Consider the following 22,570-nt stretch of genomic DNA (forward strand, 5'->3'; position numbering starts at 1 on the left):
TGTCTACTCAAACGATCAGAAACAGACTCCATGAGGGTGGTATGAGGGCCCGACGTCCACAGGTGGGGGTTGTGCTTACAGCCCAACACCTTGCAGGACATTTGGCATTTGCCAGAGAACACAAAGATTGGCAAATTCGCTACTGGCGCCCTGTTCTCTTCACAGATGAAAGCAGGTTCTCACTGAGCACATGTGACAAACGTGACAGAGTCTGGAGACGCCAAGGAGAACGTTCTGCTGCCTACAACATCCTCCAGCATGACCGGTTTGGCAGTGGGTCAGTAATGGTGTGGGGTGGCATTTCTTTGGGGGGCCGCACAGCCCTCCATGTGCTCGCCAGAGGTAGCCTGACTGCCATTAGGTACCGAGATGAGATCCTCAGACCCCTTGTGAGACCATATGCTGGTGCGGTTGGCCCTGGGTTCCTCCTAATGCAAGACAATGCTAGACCTCATGTGGCTGGAGTGTGTCAGCAGTTCCTGCAAGATGAAGGCATTGATGCTATGGACTGGCCCGCCTGTTCTCCAGACCTGAATCCAATTGAGCACATCTGGGACATTATGTCTCGCTCCATCCACCAACGCCACGTTGCACCACAGACTGTCCAGGAGTTGGCAGATGCTTTAGTCCAGGTCTGGGAGGAGATCCCTCAGGAGACCATCCACCACTTCATCAGGAGCATGCCCAGGCATTGTAGGGAGGTCATACAGGCACGTGGAGCCCACACACACTACTGAGCCTCATTTTGACTTGTTTTAAGGACATTACATCAAAGTTGGATCGGCCTGTAGTGTGTTTTTCCACTTTAATTTTGAGTGTGACTCCAAATCCAGACCTCCATGGGTTAATAAATTTGATTTCCATTGATAATTTTTGTGTGATTTTGTTGTCAGCACATTCAACTATGTAAAGAACAAAGTATTTAATAAGAATATTTCATTCATTCAGATCTAGGATGTGTTATTTTAGTGTTCCCTTTATTTTTTTGAGCAGTGTATAAAGCAAATACAGTATGTGAATTTTATCTGTACCCTTGTGACTTCTTTTGTTCTTTACGTGTGCCAGTGGTTCCTAAACGCGGTCCTCAAGATTCCCCCCCCCCTTACAGGTCAGGTTTTATGGATATCCCTGCAAGTGGCATAATGGGCAGAGCTATCTTAGTGAGGTTCAAACACCTCAGGTTTATACAGTATACAACAAAAGATCCAGGGCAGAATGACCTGGGCTACAAGTAAACTTGTTTTATTGGAGAACTAGGCCATGGGTTGTTGTAAGTAGACACATACAGAGTCTACATATGTGCCCTGATGCTCTGTTTTGCTTATTCCCAGTGTGTACTCAGCTATGTAGCTGCTCTATATAACTATGTCCATTCTGACAGGAAATCACATTTACCTGACCAGTTGTCACCATGTGCTTTTTATGCTTAACCCCTTCAGTGGTGACTTTTTGGAATTTGGTCACACCTCCCAGGGCAGGTTTTTAATTTCTTTTACCTGCGCACTGCCAGAGGTTTAATGAGCGTTGCCAGGGGTTTCACGCGCTGTGTCATGCATTTTGCCAGGTTTTTTTTGCTCTGGGATCCATGCTCGTTGCTACGGGGAATGCTAGTTGCCTTAGGGAATGCTCGTTGCCAGGGGTAGCTAGGGATGGCCATCGACCATCGATGATTCAAAATCATTGTTGGTCTATGACCGATGTTGAATACTTTTACCATTGATGGGGGAGGACCAGATGGTTTCCCGCCATCGATGGTTCAGTGCTACCAAATATTTTTTTTTCTCAAAGTGTCAGGTCACGGAGCTTAGCTCCGCCCCCGACACACACTAAGACATGCCACCTGGTTTGCATTTTTACTATACAGCAGGGATGACCATCGATTGGTAAAACCATCGATGGATCCATTCCAGATGGTTTTACACCATCGAGGTTATCCATCGATGATGACCATTGATGGATAACCCACCGATGTCCATCCCCCGGGTAGCATTTGCTGGCAGGCACTAGCCCGACAGCACTAAAATCCTCTCCTCCCCCCCTCCTCCCTTGTACTCCGCTCAGCTGGCAGAGTTTTGCACAGTGACGCGATTGCGTCGATGTCACAACGCGATCGCATCATGACGCGATAGCGAAGTCCACCGGCTGAGCGGAGTGCATGGTGGAGGGGGGGGAGCAGTGGCATGCCCCAGAAAATTTCCAGGGTTGCCAGTCTGCCCAGCGCAGTTGGCCCCGGAAATTGTCCGGGCATGCCACTGAAGGGGTTAATGGGCCTGATTCAGATTGTAAAGCAGGGCATATACTATATAATTATCTGGCACATAATCTCCCAGATCTGGCTGGTTGGAATGAAAATCTGGTAATGGATGAAAGTGAATGACAGTTGACCGTTTGCTCCAAAACAGTGGAAAATGGACAAAACTTGTCGTTCATACAAAATGGTGAAATGCGTGATGAAACCAATTTATCTAAACAACAGGTTCTGCCCATTTTCCAGAGTCTGGGAGCAAATAGTCGATTGTCATTTGTTCTCATCCGTTACTACATTTTCATTCTAACCAGCCAGATCTGGCAGATTATCTGCCAGATAATTGTGTAGTGTGTGCCCAGCTTAAGCAAAGCAAAAAAGCACACAGCTGGGCAAAGTCATGCTGCACTGCAGGTGGGGCAGATGTAATATGTGCAGATAGAGTTAGATGTGGGGGGGTGTTCAAACTCAAATCTAAACTGCAGTGTCAAAATAAAGCAGTGCAACTTGTTTTGCCCAGTTGTGTGTTTTTTTGCTTTGCTTACAAACCTGAATCAGGCCCAGTGTACCAAAAAATATTGTTAATAAATGAGCTCTACAATTAGTATTGTATTTGGTAAAAAAGAAGGTGACAGCTTTATTTTTCCTATATCAGTGTGGACTATTTTATTTTTTGAATCAGTAACCATGTGTTTAAAACAGTGCTACCTTAGTAGTCTATGGTGGTCATTCCGAGTTGTTCGCTCGCTGCTATTTTTAGCAGAAATGCTAACAGGCTAAAATCCGGCAGTTCTGCGCATGCATATGCACAGCAGGGCGCACGCGCTAAGCGATTTTACACAAAACTATGCTATTTAACTCACGGGCGAACAAAGCTTTTCAATCGCTTTGCTGATCGTAGTGTGATTGACAGGAAGTGGGTGTTTCTGGGCGGAAACTGGCCGTTTTCAGGGAGTGTGCTAAAAAACGCAAGCGTGCCAGGTAAAAACGCAGGAGTGGCTGGAGAAACGGGGGAGTGGCTGGCCGGACGCTGGGCGTGTTTGTGACATCAAACCAGGAACTAAACGGACTGAGGTGATCGCGATCTAGGAGTAGGTCTGGAGCTACTCAGAAACTGCAAGGAAATACTTAATAGCAGAATTGCTAATCTTTCGTTAGCAATTCTGCTATGCTAAGATACACTCCCAGAGGGCGGCGGCTTTGTGTTTGCAATGCTGCTAAAAGTAGGGCCTATATCAGCAATATATTAGTGCAGGTGTGATATGGTATGCCGGCGGCCGGGCTCCCAGCGACCATCATACCGGCGCCGGAAACCCGACCGCCGGCATACCGACAGCGTGGCGAGCGCAAATGAGCCCCTTGCGGGCTCTCTGCGCTTGCCACGCTGCGGGCGCGCCACGCTATTTATTCTCCCTCCAGGGGGGGCGTGGACCCCCACGAGGGAGAAAAACTGTCGTATGCGGGCTGTCGGGATTCCGGTGCCGGTATACTGTGCGCCGGGATCCCGACAGTCGGCAACCTGAAGACCACCCATTAGTGCCATATGGATGCACGCTGTATAGTGTCTCTAGTTTGAGGACATGATAAAGGGGAGATCAAACTTTCTATATCCCTCATATTGACCACTTCTGTATTTAGTGTAATTCACGCCTACTTCACCGAGTTGGGTGGGGCTTGATGGTGCGATTTGCGGTGTCATCTCACATACTAACGTTTTTCTTGTGTCTTCCCTCGCACAGGTTGACTTCACTTCATATCATGGTGTTCTCTTCGTGCTTGCCATGGTCCTGCTCTTCAGTGGACTGTCCCTTGTCATCCTCATCCCATTCCAGTATGTAAGTATCTGGTACAAGACTCTCAGCTGTTGTAGTGTTGCAACACAGCTAATTTGTGTTATTTACCTTTAAAATACTTAATGGCGGTCGATTTAGCGTAAGTGGCGATGACACAGTCTGTTTTGCTGGCATACTTTGTGTACTTGTGCATTGCACATTTCAGAGCTGAGGGCACACAGCTAAGGGCGAATGCTGAATTGTACTCATCTCAGTCACGTCTTCTCTTGCGGATGAAGATGTGTAACTAGGTAGCAACCGGCAATCACATGTAGGCAGAGTTTAGAAAAGAGAAATGCTAAATGCACAGTCTAATTAAACATAGAAACATAGAATTACAGCCGCCGGAATCCCAGAGCCGCAGGCTTTTCTCCCTCTATGAGTGTCCACGACAGCCATAGAGGGAGAATCGAACCTGTGGCGAGAGCAGCGAGCCACCCTGCCCGCAGCGTGTCAAGCACAGCGAGCCTGCAAGGGGCTTTCTAGTGCTCGCCCTGCTGCCAGCATACTGGTGGCCGGGATCCCTCTGTCAGTACACTGACAGCCGGGATCCCGGACGCTGGTTTTTCATACTGATCCCCTAGATACAGATAGATAGTCCTAGAGATAGATATTAATTTATTGTCATTGTAAAAACACAACAAAATTCCCTCCCTCCCTCCAGTCCTTGAGTTCTAATACTTCTCGTACTTTGAAGAGTGTCTTCCTGCTGGACCTTGTGAGAAAACCCTTAGTATATTTGAAAGGTTCTATCACGTCCCCACTTTCCCTTCTCTGCTCCAAAACTGTACATGCAGGGCCGTTTCTAGCCAATTTGGCTCCCAGTGCGAGATTTAAAAATGCGCCCCCCCCATCCCCCCATTCACATAAGAAAAAATGCGCCGCGCCCCCCCATAGATATAAAGGCGCGCACTCCCGGCAAGGGGGCGTGACATCGTTAAAATGGGCGTGGCTTTGTTAAGATGGGTGTGGCCTCATCTGATCTCATCATCACGGCCACCACACGATAAAAAAAAAAAAAGTCCTCATTGTACACATTACAGCAGGCACGCGACCCCATTTTACACAGCACGGCAGGCAAGTGTCCCCATTTTACACAGCACGGCAGGCAAGTGTCCCCATTTTACACAGCACGGTAGGCAAGTGTCCCCATTTTACACAGCACGGTAGGCAAGTGTCCCCATTTTACACATTGCGGCAGGCACGTGCCCCCATTTTACACATTGCGGCAGGAAAGTGTCCCCATTTTACACATTGCGGCAGGCACGTGCCTCCATTTTACACAGTACGGCAGGCAAGTGTTCACATTTTACACATTGCGGCAGGAAAGTGTCCCCATTTTACACATTGCGGCAGGAAAGTGTCCCCATTTTACACATTGCGGCAGGAATGTGTCCCCATTTTACACACTGCGGCAGGCACAGGTCCCCATTTTACACATTGCGGCAGGAAAGTGTCCCCATTTTACACATTGCGGCAGGAAAGTGTCCCCATTTTACACATTGCGGCAGGCACGTGCCCCCATTTTACACATTACGGCAGGCAAGTGTTCACATTTTACACATTGCGGCAGGAAAGTGTCCCCATTTTACACATTGCGGCAGGCATGTGCCCCCATTTTACACAGCATGGCAGGCAAATGTCCCCATTTTACACATTGCGGCTGGCACGTGCCCCCATTTTACACAGCATGGCAGGAAAGTGTCCCCATTTTACACATTGCGGCAGACAAGTGTTCACATTTTACACATTGCGGCAGGCACGTGCCCCCATTTTACACATTGCGGCAGGCACGTGCCCCCATTTTACACATTACGGCAGAAAAGGGTCCCCATTTTACACATTCCGGCAGACAGGTGTCCCCATTTTACACATTCCGGCAGACAAGTGTCCCTATTTCTCTATCGTCCTAAGTGGATGCTGGGGTTCCTGAAAGGACCATGGGGAATAGCGGCTCCGCAGGAGACAGGGCACAAAAAAGTAAAGCTTTACTAGGTCAGGTGGTGTGCACTGGCTCCTCCCCCTATGACCCTCCTCCAGACTCCAGTTAGATTTTGTGCCCGAACGAGAAGGGTGCAATCTAGGTGGCTCTCCTAAAGAGCTGCTTAGAGAAAGTTTAGTTTAGGTTTTTTTCTTTACAGTGAGTCCTGCTGGCAACAGGATCACTGCAACGTGGGACTTAGGGGGAAAGTAGTAAACTCACCTGCATGCAGAGTGGATTTGCTGCTTGGCTACTGGACACCATTAGCTCCAGAGGGATCGAACACAGGCCCAGCCGTGGAGTCCGGTCCCGGAGCCGCGCCGCCGACCCCCTTGCAGATGCTGAAGCGTGAAGAGGTCCGGAAACCGGCGGCTGAAGACTCCTCAGTCTTCATAAGGTAGCGCACAGCACTGCAGCTGTGCGCCATTTTCCTCTCAGCACACTTCACTGGGCAGTCACTGAGGGTGCAGAGCGCTGGGGGGGGGCGCTCTGAGAGGCAAATATAAACCTTATACAAGGCTAAAAATACCTCACATATAGCCCATAGGGGCTATATGGAGATATTTAACCCCTGCCTGACTGGAAAAATAGCGGGAGAAGAACCCGCCGAAAAAGGGGCGGGGCCTATCTCCTCAGCACACGGCGCCATTTTCTGTCACAGCTCCGCTGGTCAGAACGGCTCCCAGGTCTCTCCCCTGCACTGCACTACAGAAACAGGGTAAAACAGAGAGGGGGGGCACATTAATGGCTATATATATATATATTAAAGCAGCTATAAGGGAGCACTTAATATAAGGATATCCCTTGTATATATAGCGCTTTGTGGTGTGTGCTGGCAGACTCTCCCTCTGTCTCCCCAAAAGGGCTAGTGGGTCCTGTCTTCATTAGAGCATTCCCTGTGAGTTTGCGGTGTGTGTCGGTACGTGGTGTCGACATGTATGAGGACGATATTGGTGTGGAGGCGGAGCAATTGCCAAATATGCAGATGTCACCCCCCAGGGGGTCGACACCAGAATGGATGCCTTTATTTGTGGAATTACGTGATGGTTTATCTTCCCTTAAACAGTCAGTTGAGGACATGAGGCGGCCGGACAATCAATTAATGCCTGTCCAGGCGCCTCAAACACCGTCAGGGGCTGTAAAACGCCCTTTGCCTCAGTCGGTCGACACAGACCCAGACACGGGCACTGATTCCAGTGACGACGGTAGAAATTCAAACGTATTTTCCAGTAGGGCCACACGTTATATGATTTTGGCAATGAAGGAGACGTTACATTTAGCTGATACTACAGATACCGTAAAACAGGGTATTATGTATGGTGTGAAAAAACTACAAACAGTTTTTCCTGAATCAGAAGAATTAAATGACGTGTGTGATGAAGCGTGGGTTGCTCCTGATAAAAAGTTGATAATTTCAAAAAAGTTATTGGCATTATACCCTTTCCCGCCAGAGGTTAGGGCGCGCTGGGAAACACCCCCTAAGGTGGACAAGGCGCTCACACGCTTATCCAATCAAGTGGCGTTACCCTCTCCTGAGACGGCCGCACTTAAGGATCCATCAGATAGAAAGATGGAAGTTATTCAAAAGAATATATACACACATGCAGGTGTTATACTACGACCAGCTATAGCAACTGCCTGGATGTGCAGTGCTGGAGTAGTTTGGTCAGAATCCCTGATTGAAAATATTGATACCCTAGATAGGGACAATGTTTTACTGTCGTTAGAACAAATAAAGGATGCATTTATCTATATGCGTGATGCACAGAGGGATATTTGCACACTGGCATCTCGGATGAGTGCTATGTCCATTTCAGCCAGAAGAGCCTTATGGACACGACAGTGGACAGGCGATGCGGATTCAAAACGTCACATGGAGGTTTTGCCGTATAAAGGGGAGGAGTTATTTGGAGTTGGTCTATCAGACTTGGTGGCCACGGCTACTGCCGGGAAATCCACTTTTTTACCTCAAGTCACTCCCCAACAGAGAAAGGCACCGACCTTTCAACCGCAGCCTTTTCGCTCCTACAAAAATAAGAGAGCAAAGGGCTTGTCGTATCTGCCACAAGGCAGAGGAAGAGGGAAGAGACACCAACAGGCAGCTCCTTCCCAGGAACAGAAGCCCTCCCCGGCTCCTGCAAAAACCTCAGCATGACGCTGGGGCCTCTCAAGCGGACTCGGGGACAGTGGGGGGCCGTCTCAAAAATTACAGCGCGCAGTGGGCTCACTCGCAGGTAGACCCCTGGATCCTGCAGATAATATCTCAGGGGTACAGGTTGGAATTAGAGACGGATCCTCCTCATCGTTTCCTGAAGTCTGCCTTACCAACCGTCTCTTCCGAAAGGGAGAGGGTGTTGGAAGCCATTCACAAGCTGTACGCTCAGCAGGTGATAGTCAAAGTACCCCTATTACAACAAGGAAAGGGGTATTATTCCACTCTATTTGTGGTACCGAAGCCGGATGGCTCGGTAAGGCCTATTCTAAATCTGAAGTCCTTGAACCTCTACATAAAAAAGTTCAAGTTCAAGATGGAGTCACTCAGAGCAGTGATAGCGAACCTGGAAGAAGGGGACTTTATGGTATCCTTGGACATCAAGGATGCGTATCTACACGTTCCGATTTACCCCGCACACCAGGGGTACCTCAGGTTCATTGTTCAAAACTGTCACTATCAGTTTCAGACGCTGCCGTTCGGATTGTCCACGGCGCCTCGGGTCTTTACCAAGGTAATGGCCGAGATGATGATTCTTCTTCGAAGAAAAGGCGTATTAGTTATCCCATACTTGGACGATCTCCTAATAAGGGCAAGGTCCAGAGAACAGCTGGAGACAGCTTTAGCACTATCTCAAGAGGTGCTAAGACAACACGGGTGGATTCTGAATATTCCAAAATCCCATTTAATCCCGACAACTCGTCTGCTGTTCCTAGGAATGATTCTGGACACGGTTCAGAAAAAGGTTTTCCTTCCAGAGGAAAAAGCCAAGGAGTTATCCGATCTGGTCAGGAACCTCCTAAAACCAGGAAAAGTGTCAGTACATCAATGCACAAGAGTCCTGGGAAAAATGGTGGCTTCTTACGAAGCAATTCCATTCGGCAGATTCCATTCAAGAATATTCCAAAGGGATCTGTTGGACAAATGGTCATGGTCGCATCTGCAGATGCACCTGCGATTAACCCTGTCACCAAAGACAAGGGTGTCACTTCTGTGGTGGTTGCAGAAGGCTCACCTATTAGAAGGCCGCAGATTCGGCATTCAGGATTGGATCCTGGTGACCACGGACGCCAGCCTGAGAGGCTGGGGAGCAGTCACACAAGGAAGAAACTTCCAGGGAGTATGGACGAGTCTGGAAAAGTCTCTTCACATAAACATTCTGGAACTAAGAGCAATCTACAATGCTCTAAGCCAGGCGGAACTTCTCCTGCAAGGAAAGCCGGTGTTGATTCAGTCGGACAACATCACGGCGGTCGCCCATGTAAACAGGCAGGGCGGCACAAGAAGCAGGAGTGCAATGGCAGAAGCTGCCAAGATTCTTCGCTGGGCGGAGAATCACGTGATAGCACTGTCAGCAGTGTTCATCCCGGGCGTGGACAACTGGGAAGCAGACTTCCTCAGCAGACACGATCTTCATCCGGGAGAGTGGGGTCTACATCCAGAAGTCTTCAACATGTTAATAGACCGTTGGGAAAGACCAATTGTAGACATGATGGCGTCTCGCCTCAACAAGAAACTGGACAAATATTGCGCCAGGTCAAGAGATCCACAGGCAATAGCTGTGGACGCACTGGTAACTCCTTGGGTGTACCAGTCAGTGTATGTGTTTCCTCCTCTGCCGCTCATACCAAAGGTATTGAAGATCATACGGCAAAGAAGAGTAAGAACAATACTAGTGGTTCCGGATTGGCCGAGAAGGACTTGGTATCCGGAACTTCAAGAGATGCTCACGGACGAACCGTGGCCTCTACCTCTGAGAAGGGACCTGCTACAGCAGGGTCCCTGTCTTTTTCAAGACTTACCGCGGCTGCGTTTGACGGCATGGCGGTTGAACGCCAGATCCTAAAAGGGAAAGGCATTCCAGAAGAAGTCATTCCTACCTTGATTAAGGCACGGAAGGAAGTCACCGTGAAACATTATCACCGCATTTGGCGAAAATATGTAGCGTGGTGCGAGGATCGGAGGGTTCCGACGGAGGAATTCCAACTGGGTCGTTTCCTACATTTCCTGCAATCAGGATTATCTATGGGTCTCAAATTGGGATCCATTAAGGTTCAAATTTCGGCCCTGTCAATATTCTTCCAAAAAGAATTGGCCTCTGTCCCTGAGGTCCAGACTTTTGTCAAGGGAGTACTGCATATACAGCCTCCTGTGGTGCCTCCGGTGGCACCGTGGGATCTAAATGTAGTTTTAGATTTCCTCAAATCCCATTGGTTTGAACCATTGAAAAAGGTGGATTTGAAATATCTCACATTGAAAGTGACTATGTTACTAGCCCTGGCCTCTGCCAGGAGAGTATCTGAATTGGCGGCTTTATCTTATAAAAGTCCTTATCTAATCTTCCATTCGGATAGGGCAGAACTGCGGACTCGTCCGCATTTTCTCCCTAAAGTGGTATCAGCATTTCATCTGAACCAACCTATTGTGGTGCCTGCGGCCACTAGCGACTTGGAGGACTCCAAGTTGTTGGACGTTGTCAGAGCCTTAAAAATATACATTGCAAGGACGGCTGGAGTCAGAAAATCTGACTCGCTGTTTATATTGTATGCACCCAACAAGTTGGGCGCACCTGCTTCTAAGCAGTCGATTGCTCGTTGGATTTGTAACACAATTCAACTTGCACATTCTGTGGCAGGCCTGCCACAGCCTAAAACTGTAAAAGCCCACTCCACAAGGAAGGTGGGCTCATCTTGGGCGGCTGCCCGAGGGGTCTCGGCATTACAACTCTGCCGAGCAGCTACGTGGTCGGGGGAGAACACGTTTGTAAAATTTTACAAATTTGATACCCTGGCAAAGGAGGACCTGGAGTTCTCTCATTCGGTGCTGCAGAGTCATCCGCACTCTCCCGCCCGTTTGGGAGCTTTGGTATAATCCCCATGGTCCTTTCAGGAACCCCAGCATCCACTTAGGACGATAGAGAAAATAAGAATTTACTTACCGATAATTCTATTTCTCGGAGTCCGTAGTGGATGCTGGGCGCCCATCCCAAGTGCGGATTATCTGCAATACTTGTACATAGTTATTGTTAACTAATTCGGGTTATTGTTAAGGAGCCATCTTAAGAGGCCCTTTCTGTTGTCATACTGTTAACTGGGTTTAGATCACAAGTTGTACGGTGTGATTGGTGTGGCTGGTATGAGTCTTACCCGGGATTCAAAATGCCTCCCTTATTGTGTATGCTCGTCCGGGCACAGTACCTAACTGGAGTCTGGAGGAGGGTCATAGGGGGAGGAGCCAGTGCACACCACCTGACCTAGTAAAGCTTTACTTTTTTGTGCCCTGTCTCCTGCGGAGCCGCTATTCCCCATGGTCCTTTCAGGAACCCCAGCATCCACTACGGACTCCGAGAAATAGAATTATCGGTAAGTAAATTCTTATTTTTACACATTCCGGCAGGCAAGTGTCCCCATTTTACACATTCCGGCAGACAGGTGTCCCCATTTTACACATTCCAGCAGGCAAGTGTCCCCATTTTACACATTCCGGCAGACAGGTGTCCCCATTTTACACATTCCGGCAGACAAGTGTCCCTATTTTACACAGTACAGCAGCAGGTGATGGTGGGGGGGAGGGAGAGAGAGAGAGGGAGAGGGGCTGACTTACATTTGAAGCGGTTCTTCCCGCTCTTCAGCCGCCTCTTCCTCGTCTGCGCAGCGCTGGCCGTCTTGGCTCCCCCTTCTCCCTCCTCCCGAGTGCCCAGCTCGGGGGGTGGGGTTTCGCGGAATGACGCGATTGCGTCGTGACGTCACGACGCAAACGCGTCATTCCGTGAAATCCCGCCCCCCGAGCTGGGCACTCGGGAGGAGAGGGGAGGGGGGTTTGAAAGTGCTCAGGAAGTGCCGCGGCGGGCGCCCCGTGCGGTTGCACGGCTCGCCCGCCGCAAGAAACGGCACTGTGTACATGTTAAGATTTTTTAGAGTTTTGTGCTGTAGGCCATGCACCATTATAGTTGCCATTTGTATGCTCTCTAATGTATTTATATCCTTCTGGAGATATGGCCTCCAAAACTGAATACAGTTTTCCAAATGAGGCCGTACCAATGACCTATACAGTGGCATTATTACTTCTTGTTTCCTGCTGCTGATTCCTCTCTCTGTGCAATAGAGATGAGCGGGTTCGGTTTCTCTGAATCCGAACCCGCCAGAACTTCATGTTTTTTTTCACGGGTCCGAGCGACTCGGATCTTCGCGCCTTGCTCGGTTAACCCGAGCGCGCCCGAACGTCATCATGACGCTGTCGGATTCTCGCGAGGCTCGGATTCTATCGCGAGACTCGGATTCTATATAAGGAGCCGCGCGTCGCCGCCATTTTCACACGTGCATTGAGATTGATAGGGAGAGGACGTGGCTGGCGTCCTCTCCATTTAGATTATAAGAGACTGAGAGAGATTTACTGGAGCTGACTAGGAGGAGTACTGTTACTGTAGAAGTGTAGAGACTGAGTGGAGAGAGTTTACTAGTGAGGACAGTGCAGTTTACTTTATAATCCGTTCTCTGCCTGAAAAAAGCGATACACAGCACACAGTGACTCAGTCACATACCATATCTGTGTGCACTGCTCAGGCTCAGGCCAGTGTGCTGCATCATCTATTATCTATATATAATATTATATATATCTGTCTGACTGCTCAGCTCACACAGCTTATAATTGTGGGGGAGACTGGGGAGCACTACTGCAGTGCCAGTTATAGGTTATAGCAGGAGCCAGGAGTACATAATATATTATATAGTGAGTGACCACCAGACACACAGTGCAGTTTATTTAATATATCCGTTCTCTGCCTGAAAAAAGCGATACACACAGTGACTCAGTCAGTCACATACCATATCTGTGTGCACTGCTCAGGCTCAGGCCAGTGTGCTGCATCATCTATATATATTATATATCTGTCTGACTGCTCAGCTCACACAGCTTATAATTGTGGGGGAGACTGGGGAGCACTACTGCAGTGCCAGTTATAGGTTATAGCAGGAGCCAGGAGTACATAATATTATATTAAAATTAAACAGTGCACACTTTTGCTGCAGGAGTGCCACTGCCAGTGTGACTAGTGACCAGTGACCTGACCACCAGTATATATAATATTAGTAGTATACTATCTCTTTATCAACCAGTCTATATTAGCAGCAGACACAGTACAGTGCGGTAGTTCACGGCTGTGGCTACCTCTGTGTCGGCACTCGGCAGCCCGTCCATAATTGTATATACCACCTAACCGTGGTTTTTTTTTTTTTCTTTCTTTATACATACATACTAGTTACGAGTATACTATCTCTTTATCAACCAGTCTATATATTAGCAGCAGACACAGTACAGTGCGGTAGTTCACGGCTGTGGCTACCTCTGTGTCGGCACTCGGCAGCCCGTCCATAATTGTATATACCACCTAACCGTGGTTTTTTTTTCTTTCTTTATACATACATACTAGTTACGAGTATACTATCTCTTTATCAACCAGTCTATATATTAGCAGCAGACACAGTACAGTGCGGTAGTTCACGGCTGTGGCTACCTCTGTGTCGGCACTCGACAGCCCGTCCATAATTGTATATACCACCTAACCGTGGTTTTTTTTTCTTTCTTTATACATACATACTAGTTACGAGTATACTATCTCTTTATCAACCAGTCTATATATTAGCAGCAGACACAGTACAGTGCGGTAGTTCACGGCTGTGGCTACCTCTGTGTCGGCACTCGGCAGCCCGTCCATAATTGTATATACCACCTAACCGTGGTTTTTTTTTCTTTCTTTATACATACATACTAGTTACGAGTATACTATCTCTTTATCAACCAGTCTATATATTAGCAGCAGACACAGTACAGTGCGGTAGTTCACGGCTGTGGCTACCTCTGTGTCGGCACTCGGCAGCCCGTCCATAATTGTATATACCACCTAACCGTGGTTTTTTTTTCTTTCTTTATACATACATACTAGTTACGAGTATACTATCTCTTTATCAACCAGTCTATATATTAGCAGCAGACACAGTACAGTGCGGTAGTTCACGGCTGTGGCTACCTCTGTGTCGGCACTCGGCAGCCCGTCCATAATTGTATATACCACCTAACCGTGGTTTTTTTTTCTTTCTTTATACATACATACTAGTTACGAGTATACTATCTCTTTATCAACCAGTCTATATATTAGCAGCAGACACAGTACAGTGCGGTAGTTCACGGCTGTGGCTACCTCTGTGTCGGCACTCGGCAGCCCGTCCATAATTGTATATACCACCTAACCGTGGTTTTTTTTTCTTTCTTTATACATACATACTAGTTACGAGTATACTATCTCTTTATCAACCAGTCTATATATTAGCAGCAGACACAGTACAGTGCGGTAGTTCACGGCTGTGGCTACCTCTGTGTCGGCACTCGGCAGCCCGTCCATAATTGTATACTAGTATCCAATCCATCCATCTCCATTGTTTACCTGAGGTGCCTTTTAGTTGTGCCTATTAAAATATGGAGAACAAAAATGTTGAGGTTCCAAAATTAGGGAAAGATCAAGATCCACTTCCACCTCGTGCTGAAGCTGCTGCCACTAGTCATGGCCGAGACGATGAAATGCCAGCAACGTCGTCTGCCAAGGCCGATGCCCAATGTCATAGTACAGAGCATGTCAAATCCAAAACACCAAATATCAGTAAAAAGCCTCTTTTTTTCTTTGCGTCATGTGCTGTTTGGGGAGGGTTTTTTGGAAGGGACATCCTGCGTGACACTGCAGTGCCACTCCTAGATGGGCCCGGTGTTTGTGTCGGCCACTAGGGTCGCTAATCTTACTCACACAGCTACCTCATTGCGCCTCTTTTTTTCTTTGCGTCATGTGCTGTTTGGGGAGGGTTTTTTGGAAGGGCCATCCTGCGTGACACTGCAGTGCCACTCCTAGATGGGCCCGGTGTTTGTGTCGGCCACTAGGGTCGCTAATCTTACTCACACAGCTACCTCATTGCGCCTCTTTTTTTCTTTGCGTCATGTGCTGTTTGGGGAGGGTTTTTTGGAAGGGACATCCTGCGTGACACTGCAGTGCCACTCCTAGATGGGCCCGGTGTTTGTGTCGGCCACTAGGGTCGCTAATCTTACTCACACAGCTACCTCATTGCGCCTCTTTTTTTCTTTGCGTCATGTGCTGTTTGGGGAGGGTTTTTTGGAAGGGCCATCCTGCGTGACACTGCAGTGCCACTCCTAGATGGGCCCGGTGTTTGTGTCGGCCACTAGGGTCGCTAATCTTACTCACACAGCTACCTCATTGCGCCTCTTTTTTTCTTTGCGTCATGTGCTGTTTGGGGAGGGTTTTTTGGAAGGGACATCCTGCGTGACACTGCAGTGCCACTCCTAGATGGGCCCGGTGTTTGTGTCGGCCACTAGGGTCGCTTATCTTACTCACACAGCGACCTCGGTGCAAATTTTAGGACTAAAAATAATATTGTGAGGTGTGAGGTATTCAGAATAGACTGAAAATGAGTGTAAATTATGGTTTTTGAGGTTAATAATACTTTGGGATCAAAATGACCCCCAAATTCTATGATTTAAGCTGTTTTTTAGTGTTTTTTGAAAAAAACACCCGAATCCAAAACACACCCGAATCCGACAAAAAAAATTCGGTGAGGTTTTGCCAAAACGCGTTCGAACCCAAAACACGGCCGCGGAACCGAACCCAAAACCAAAACACAAAACCCGAAAAATTTCAGGCGCTCATCTCTACTGTGCAACCAAGCTTCTGATTTGCCTTCGTCGTTGTTTTGTTACATTGCTTCCCTGCCTTTAAGCTACTCGAAATAGTGACCCCTATATCCCTTCCCTCCTCAGTAGTATCCTTTATACGACCCTTGCTACTATATTTCGCTTTTCAGTTTTAAAGGCCCAAGTACATGATTTTGCATTTTTAGAATTAAACTGTGGTTGCCACATTCTTGACCATCCTCAAGTCTGCCTACTGTAGATCCTCAATCATTTGTTTTACCCCTCCTTGTTTGTCTACCCTGTTGCATATCTTTGTGTCATTTGCAAAAAGGCATACTTTCCCAATACCAATTGCAATGTCACCAATGAAGATATTAAATAGTACTGGTTCAAGTAGATTCCTGGGGTACTCCACTGGTAACATTTCCCCTCCTTAGAATGCACTCCATTTTGCTGTTTTATAATCCATTACCACGCTTTTCAGTTTATTTAGCAGTCTGCAATGTGGGACAGTGTCAGATGCCTTACTAAAGTCTAGATATGCTACATTTATGGCCCCTGCTTGAACTATTATTTTAATCACAGAGTCAAAACAGTCAATAAGATATGTTTGGCATTATCTACCCCCAGTAAATCCATGCTGTTTGGGATTCTTTAAGTTGTTTGATTTAAGATATTCCACAACTCTTTTAATAGTGTTTCCATTACTTTTTACTGATATAAAGCTGGGTACACACTAGACAATATTTTGGATGATCTGTCATTTTGAGCCAAATCGTAACGATAAATCGTTCAAATCGTCCAGTGTGTATGTACTATCGTGCACTCCTGTGAGTTGTTAGTCGCGTCTTTTGCTCAGGCCTACATGCTCAATTTGCGGAAATCGTCAACAACAGCATACTCTTGGGTGTGGCCACTGACAATATATCTTTAGTACTTTTGCAAGATTGCACAGTGTGTACGCACTATTTCTCTATCGTCCTAGTGGATGCTGGGGTTCCTGAAAGGACCATGGGGAATAGCGGCTCCGCAGGAGACAGAGCACAAAAAGTAAAGCTTTAGGATCAGGTGGTGTGCACTGGCTCCTCCCCCTATGACCCTCCTCCAAGCCTCAGTTAGATTTTTGTGCCCGGCCGAGAAGGGTGCAATCTAGGTGGCTCTCCTAGAGAGCTGCTTAGAAAAGTTTAGCTTAGGTTTTTTATTTTACAGTGAGTCCTGCTGGCAACAGGATCACTGCAACGAGGGACTTAGGGGAGAAGAAGTGAACTCACCTGCGTGCAGGATGGATTGGCTTCTTTGGCTACTGGACATTAGCTCCAGAGGGACGATCACAGGTACAGCCTGGATGGTCACCGGAGCCTCGCCGCCGGCCCCCTTGCAGATGCTGAAACGAGAAGAGGTCCAGAATCGGCGGCAGAAGACTCCTCAGTCTTCTTAAGGTAGCGCACAGCACTGCAGCTGTGCGCCATTTCCTCTCAGCACACTTCACACGGCAGTCACTGAGGGTGCAGGGCGCTGGGAGGGGGGCGCCCTGGGAGGCAAATGAAAACCTTTTTTGGCTAAAAATACCTCACATATAGCCTCCGGGGGCTATATGGAGATATTTAACCCCTGCCAGAATCCATTAAAGAGCGGGAGACGAGCCCGTCGAAAAAGGGGCGGGGCCTATCTCCTCAGCACACAGTGCCATTTTCCCTCACAGAAAGGCTGGAGGGAAGGCTCCCAGGCTCTCCCCTGCACTGCACTACAGAAACAGGGTTAAAACAGAGAGGGGGGGCACTAATTTGGCGTTAGAAATATATAAAAGATGCTATAAGGGAAAACACTTATATAAGGTTGTCCCTATATAATTATAGCGTTTTTGGTGTGTGCTGGCAAACTCTCCCTCTGTCTCTCCAAAGGGCTAGTGGGTCCTGTCCTCTATCAGAGCATTCCCTGTGTGTGTGCTGTGTGTCGGTACGTGTGTGTCGACATGTATGAGGACGATGTTGGTGAGGAGGCGGAGCAATTGCCTGTAATGGTGATGTCACTCTCTAGGGAGTCGACACCGGAATGGATGGCTTATTTAGGGAATTACGTGATAATGTCAACACGCTGCAAGGTCGGTTGACGACATGAGACGGCCGACAAACAATTAGTTCCGGTCCAGACGTCTCAGAAACACCGTCAGGGGTTTTAAAACGCCCGTTTACGTTAGTTGGTCGACACAGACACAGACACGGACACTGAATCCAGTGTCGACGGTGAATAAACAAACGTATTCCTTATTAGGGCCACACGTTAAGGGCAATGAAGGAGGTGTTACATATTTCTGATACTACAAGTACCACAAAAGAGGGTATTATGTGGGATGTGAAAAAACTACCGTAGTTTTTCCTGAATCAGATAAATTAAATGAAGTGTGTGATGATGCGTGGGTTCCCCCCGATAGAAAATTATGGGCGGTATACCCTTTCCCGCCAGAAGTTAGGGCGCGTTGGGAAACACCCCTTAGGGTGGATAAGGCGCTCACACGCTTATCAAAACAAGTGGCGGTACCGTCTATAGATAGGGCCGTCCTCAAAGAGCCAGCTGACAGGAGGCTGGAAAATATCATAAAAAGTATATACACACATACTGGTGTTATACTGCGACCAGCGATCGCCTCAGCCTGGATGTGCAGAGCTGGGGTGGCTTGGTCGGATTCCCTGACTAAAAATATTGATACCCTTGACAGGGACAGTATTTTATTGACTATAGAGCATTTAAAGGATGCATTTTCTATATATGCGAGATGCACAGAGGGATATTTGCACTCTGGCATCAAGAGTAAGTGCGATGTCCATATCTGCCAGAAGATGTTTATGGTCACGACAGTGGTCAGGTGATGCAGATTCCAAACGGCACAAAGGTGTATTGCCGTATAAAGGAAGAGGAGTTATTTGGGGTCGGTCCATCGGACCTGGTGGCCACGGCAACTGCTGGAAAATCCACCGTTTTTACCCTAAGTCACATCTCTGCAGAAAAAGACACCGTCTTTTCAGCCTCAGTCCTTTCGTCCCTATAAGAGTCATATCTGCCCAGGGATAGAGGAAAGGGAAGAAGACTGCAGCAGGCAGCCCATTCCCAGGAACAGAAGCGTTCCACCGCTTCTGCCAAGCTCTCAGCATGACGCTGGGACCGTACAGGACCCCTGGATCCTACATGTAGTATCCCAGGGGTACAGATTGGAATGTCGAGACGTTTCCCCTTCGCAGGCTCCTGAAGTCTGGTTTACCAAGGTCTCCCTCCGACAAGGAGGCAGTATGGGAAACAATTCACAAGCTGTATTCCCAGCAGGTGATAATCAAATTACCCCTCCTACAACAAGAAAAGGGGTATTATTCCACATTATATTGTGGTACTGAAGCCAGAAGGCTAGGTGAGACCTATTCTAAATCTAAAAAAATTTGAACACTTACAAAGGTTCAAATCAAGATGGAGTCACTCAGAGCAGTGATAACGAACCAGGAAGAAGGGGACTATATAGTGTCCCGAGACATCAGGGATGCTTACCTCCATGTCCAAAATTTGCCCTTCTCACTAAGGGTACCTCAGGTTCGTGGTACAGAACTGTCACTATCAGTTTCACACGCTGCCGTTTGGATTGTCCACGGCACCCCGGGTCTTTACCAAGGTAATGGCCGAAATGATGATTCTTCTTCGAAGAAAAGGCGTCTTAATTATCCCTTACTTGGACGATCTCCTGATAAGGGCAAAGTCCAGGGAACAGTTGGAGGTCGGAGTAGCACTATCTCGGATACTGCTACAACAGCACGGGTGGATTCTAAATACTCCAAAATCGCAGCTGATCCCGACGACAAGTCTGCTGTGCCTAGGGATGATTCTGGACACAGTCCAGAAAAAGGTGTTTCTCCCGGAAGAGAAAGCCAGGGAGTTATCCGAGCTAGTCAGGAACCTCCTAAAATCAGTGCATCATTGCACAAGGGTCCTGGTAAAGATGGTGACTTCCTACGAAGCAATTCCATTCGGCAGATTTCACGCAAGAATTTTTCAGTGGGATCTGCTGGACAAATGGTCCGGATCGCATCTTCAGATGCATCAGCGGATAACCCTATATCCAAGGACAAGGGTGTCTCTCCTGTGGTGGTTACAGAGTGCTCATCTTCTAGAGGGCCGCAGATTCGGCATTCAGGATTGGATGCTGGTAACCACGGAGGCCAGCCGAGAGGCTGGGGAGCAGTCACACAAGAAAAAAAAAAAAATTTCCAGGGAGTGTGATCAAGTCTGGAGACTTTTCTCCACATAAATATACTGGAGCTAAGGGTAAATTTATAATACTCTAAGCTTAGCAAGACCTCTGCTTCAAGGTCAGCCGGTATTGATCCAGTGGGAAAAACATCACGGCAGTCGCCCACGTAAATAGACAGGGCGACACAAGAAGCAGGAGGGCAATGGCAAAAACTGCAAGGACTTTTCGCTGGGCGGAAAATCATGTGATAGCACTGTCAGCAGTGTTTCATTCCGGGAATGGAAACTGGGAAGCAGACTTCCTCAGCAGGCACGACCTCCACCCGGCAGAGTGGAAACTTCATCGGGAAGTTTTCCACATGATTGTAAACCGTTGGGAAATACCAAAGGTGGACATGATGGCGTCCCGTCTGAACAAAAAACGGGACAGGTATTGCGCCAGGTTAAGAGACCCTCAGGCAATAGCTGTGGACGTTCTGGTAACACCATGGATGTACCAGTCGGTGTATGTGTTCCATCCTCTGCTTCTCATACCTAAGGTACTGAGACTTATAAGACGTAGAGGAGTAAGAACTATACTCATGGCTCCGGATTGGCCAAGAAGGACTTGGTACCCGGAACTTCAAGAGATGCTCACAGAGGACTTATGGCCTCTGCCGCTAAGAAGGGACTTGTTTCAGCAAGTACCATGTCTGTTCCAAGACTTACCGCAGCTGCGTTTGACGGCATGGCGGTGGAACGCCGGATCCTAAGGGAAAAAGGCATTCCGGAAGAGGTCATTCCTACCCTGGTCAAAGCCAGAAAGGAGGTGACCGCACAACATTATCACCACATGTGGCAAAAATATGTTGCGTGGTGTGAGGCCAGAAAGGCCCCACGAAGAAATTTCAACTCGGTCGATTCCTGCATTTCCTGCAAACAGGAGTGTCTATGGGCCTCAAATTGGGGTCCATTAAGGTTCAAATTTCGGCCCTGTCGATTTTCTTCCAGAAAGAAGTGGCTTCAGTTCCTGAAGTCCAGAAGTTTGTCAAGGGAGTATTGCATATACAACCCCCTTTTGTGCCTCCAGTGGCACTGTGGGATCTCAACGTAGTTCTGGGATTCCTCAAATCACATTGGTTTAAAACCAGTCAAATCTGTGGATTTGAAGCATCTCACATGAAAAGTGACCATGCTCTTGGCCCTGGCCTGGACCAGGCGAGTGTCAAATTGGTGGTTTTTTTCTCAAAAAAGCCCATATCTGGTTGTCCATTTGGACAGGGCAGAGCTGCGGACTCGTCCCCAGTTATCTCCCTAAGGTGGTGTCAGTGTTTCACCTGAACCAGCTTATTTTGGTGCCTTGCGCCTACTAGGGACTTGGAGGACTCCAGGTTGCTAGATGTTGTCAGGGCCCTGTAAATATAGGTTCCAGGACGGCTGGAGTCAGGAAAACTGACTTGCTGTTATCCTGTATGCACCCAACAAACTGGGTGCTCTTGCTTCTAAGCAGACTATTGCTAGTTGGATGTGTAATACAATTCAGCTTGCACATTCTGTGGCAGGCCTGCCACAGCCAAAATATGTAAATGCCCATTCCACAAGGAAGGTGGGCTTATCTTGGGCGGCTGCCCGAGGGGTCTCGGCTTTACAACTTTGCCGAGCGGCTATTTAGTCAGGGGCAAACACGTTGGTAAAATCCTACAAATTTCATACCCTGGCTAAGGAGGACCTGGAGTTCTCTCATTCGGTGCTGCAGAGTCATCCGCACTCTCCCGCCCGTTTGGGAGCTTTGGTATTATCCCCATGGTCCTTTCAGGAACCCCAGCATCCACTAGGACGATAGAGAAAATAAGAATTTACTTACCGATAATTCTATTTCTCGGAGTCCGTAGTGGATGCTGGGCGCCCATCCCAAGTGCGGATTATCTGCAATACTTGTACATAGTTACAAAAATCGGGTTATTATTGTCGTGAGCCATCTTTTCAGAGGCTCCGCTGTTATCATACTGTTAACTGGGTTCAGATCACAGGTTGTACAGTGTGATTGGTGTGGCTGGTATGAGTCTTACCCGGGATTCAAAATCCTTCCTTATTGTGTACGCTCGTCCGGGCACAGTATCCTAACTGAGGCTTGGAGGAGGGTCATAGGGGGAGGAGCCAGTGCACACCACCTGATCCTAAAGCTTTACTTTTTGTGCCCTGTCTCCTGCGGAGCCGCTATTCCCCATGGTCCTTTCAGGAACCCCAGCATCCACTACGGACTCCGAGAAATAGAATTATCGGTAAGTAAATTCTTATTTTCTCTTACGTCCTAGAGGATGCTGGGGACTCCAAAAGGACCATGGGGTATAGACAGGATCCGCAGGAGCTTGGGCACACTGAAAAGACTTTAACTGGGTGTG

At 48.0% G+C, this 22,570-nt stretch overlaps 1 protein-coding gene across 1 annotated transcript in view; it reads left to right on the forward strand.

Moving 5' to 3' along the window:
* The window catches only part of FAIM2 (Fas apoptotic inhibitory molecule 2), a 148,804-nt gene that overhangs the window by 107,474 nt on the left and 18,760 nt on the right, over positions 1–22,570 (forward strand). The window contains exon 10 of the mRNA XM_063952051.1: positions 3,985–4,080. Coding sequence (XP_063808121.1) covers positions 3,985–4,080 — 96 coding nt within the window. The remainder of the gene's footprint in view (positions 1–3,984; positions 4,081–22,570) is intronic.

Source organism: Pseudophryne corroboree, chromosome 2 (assembly GCF_028390025.1).
Source record: "Pseudophryne corroboree isolate aPseCor3 chromosome 2, aPseCor3.hap2, whole genome shotgun sequence".
Lineage (NCBI taxonomy): Eukaryota > Metazoa > Chordata > Amphibia > Anura > Myobatrachidae > Pseudophryne > Pseudophryne corroboree.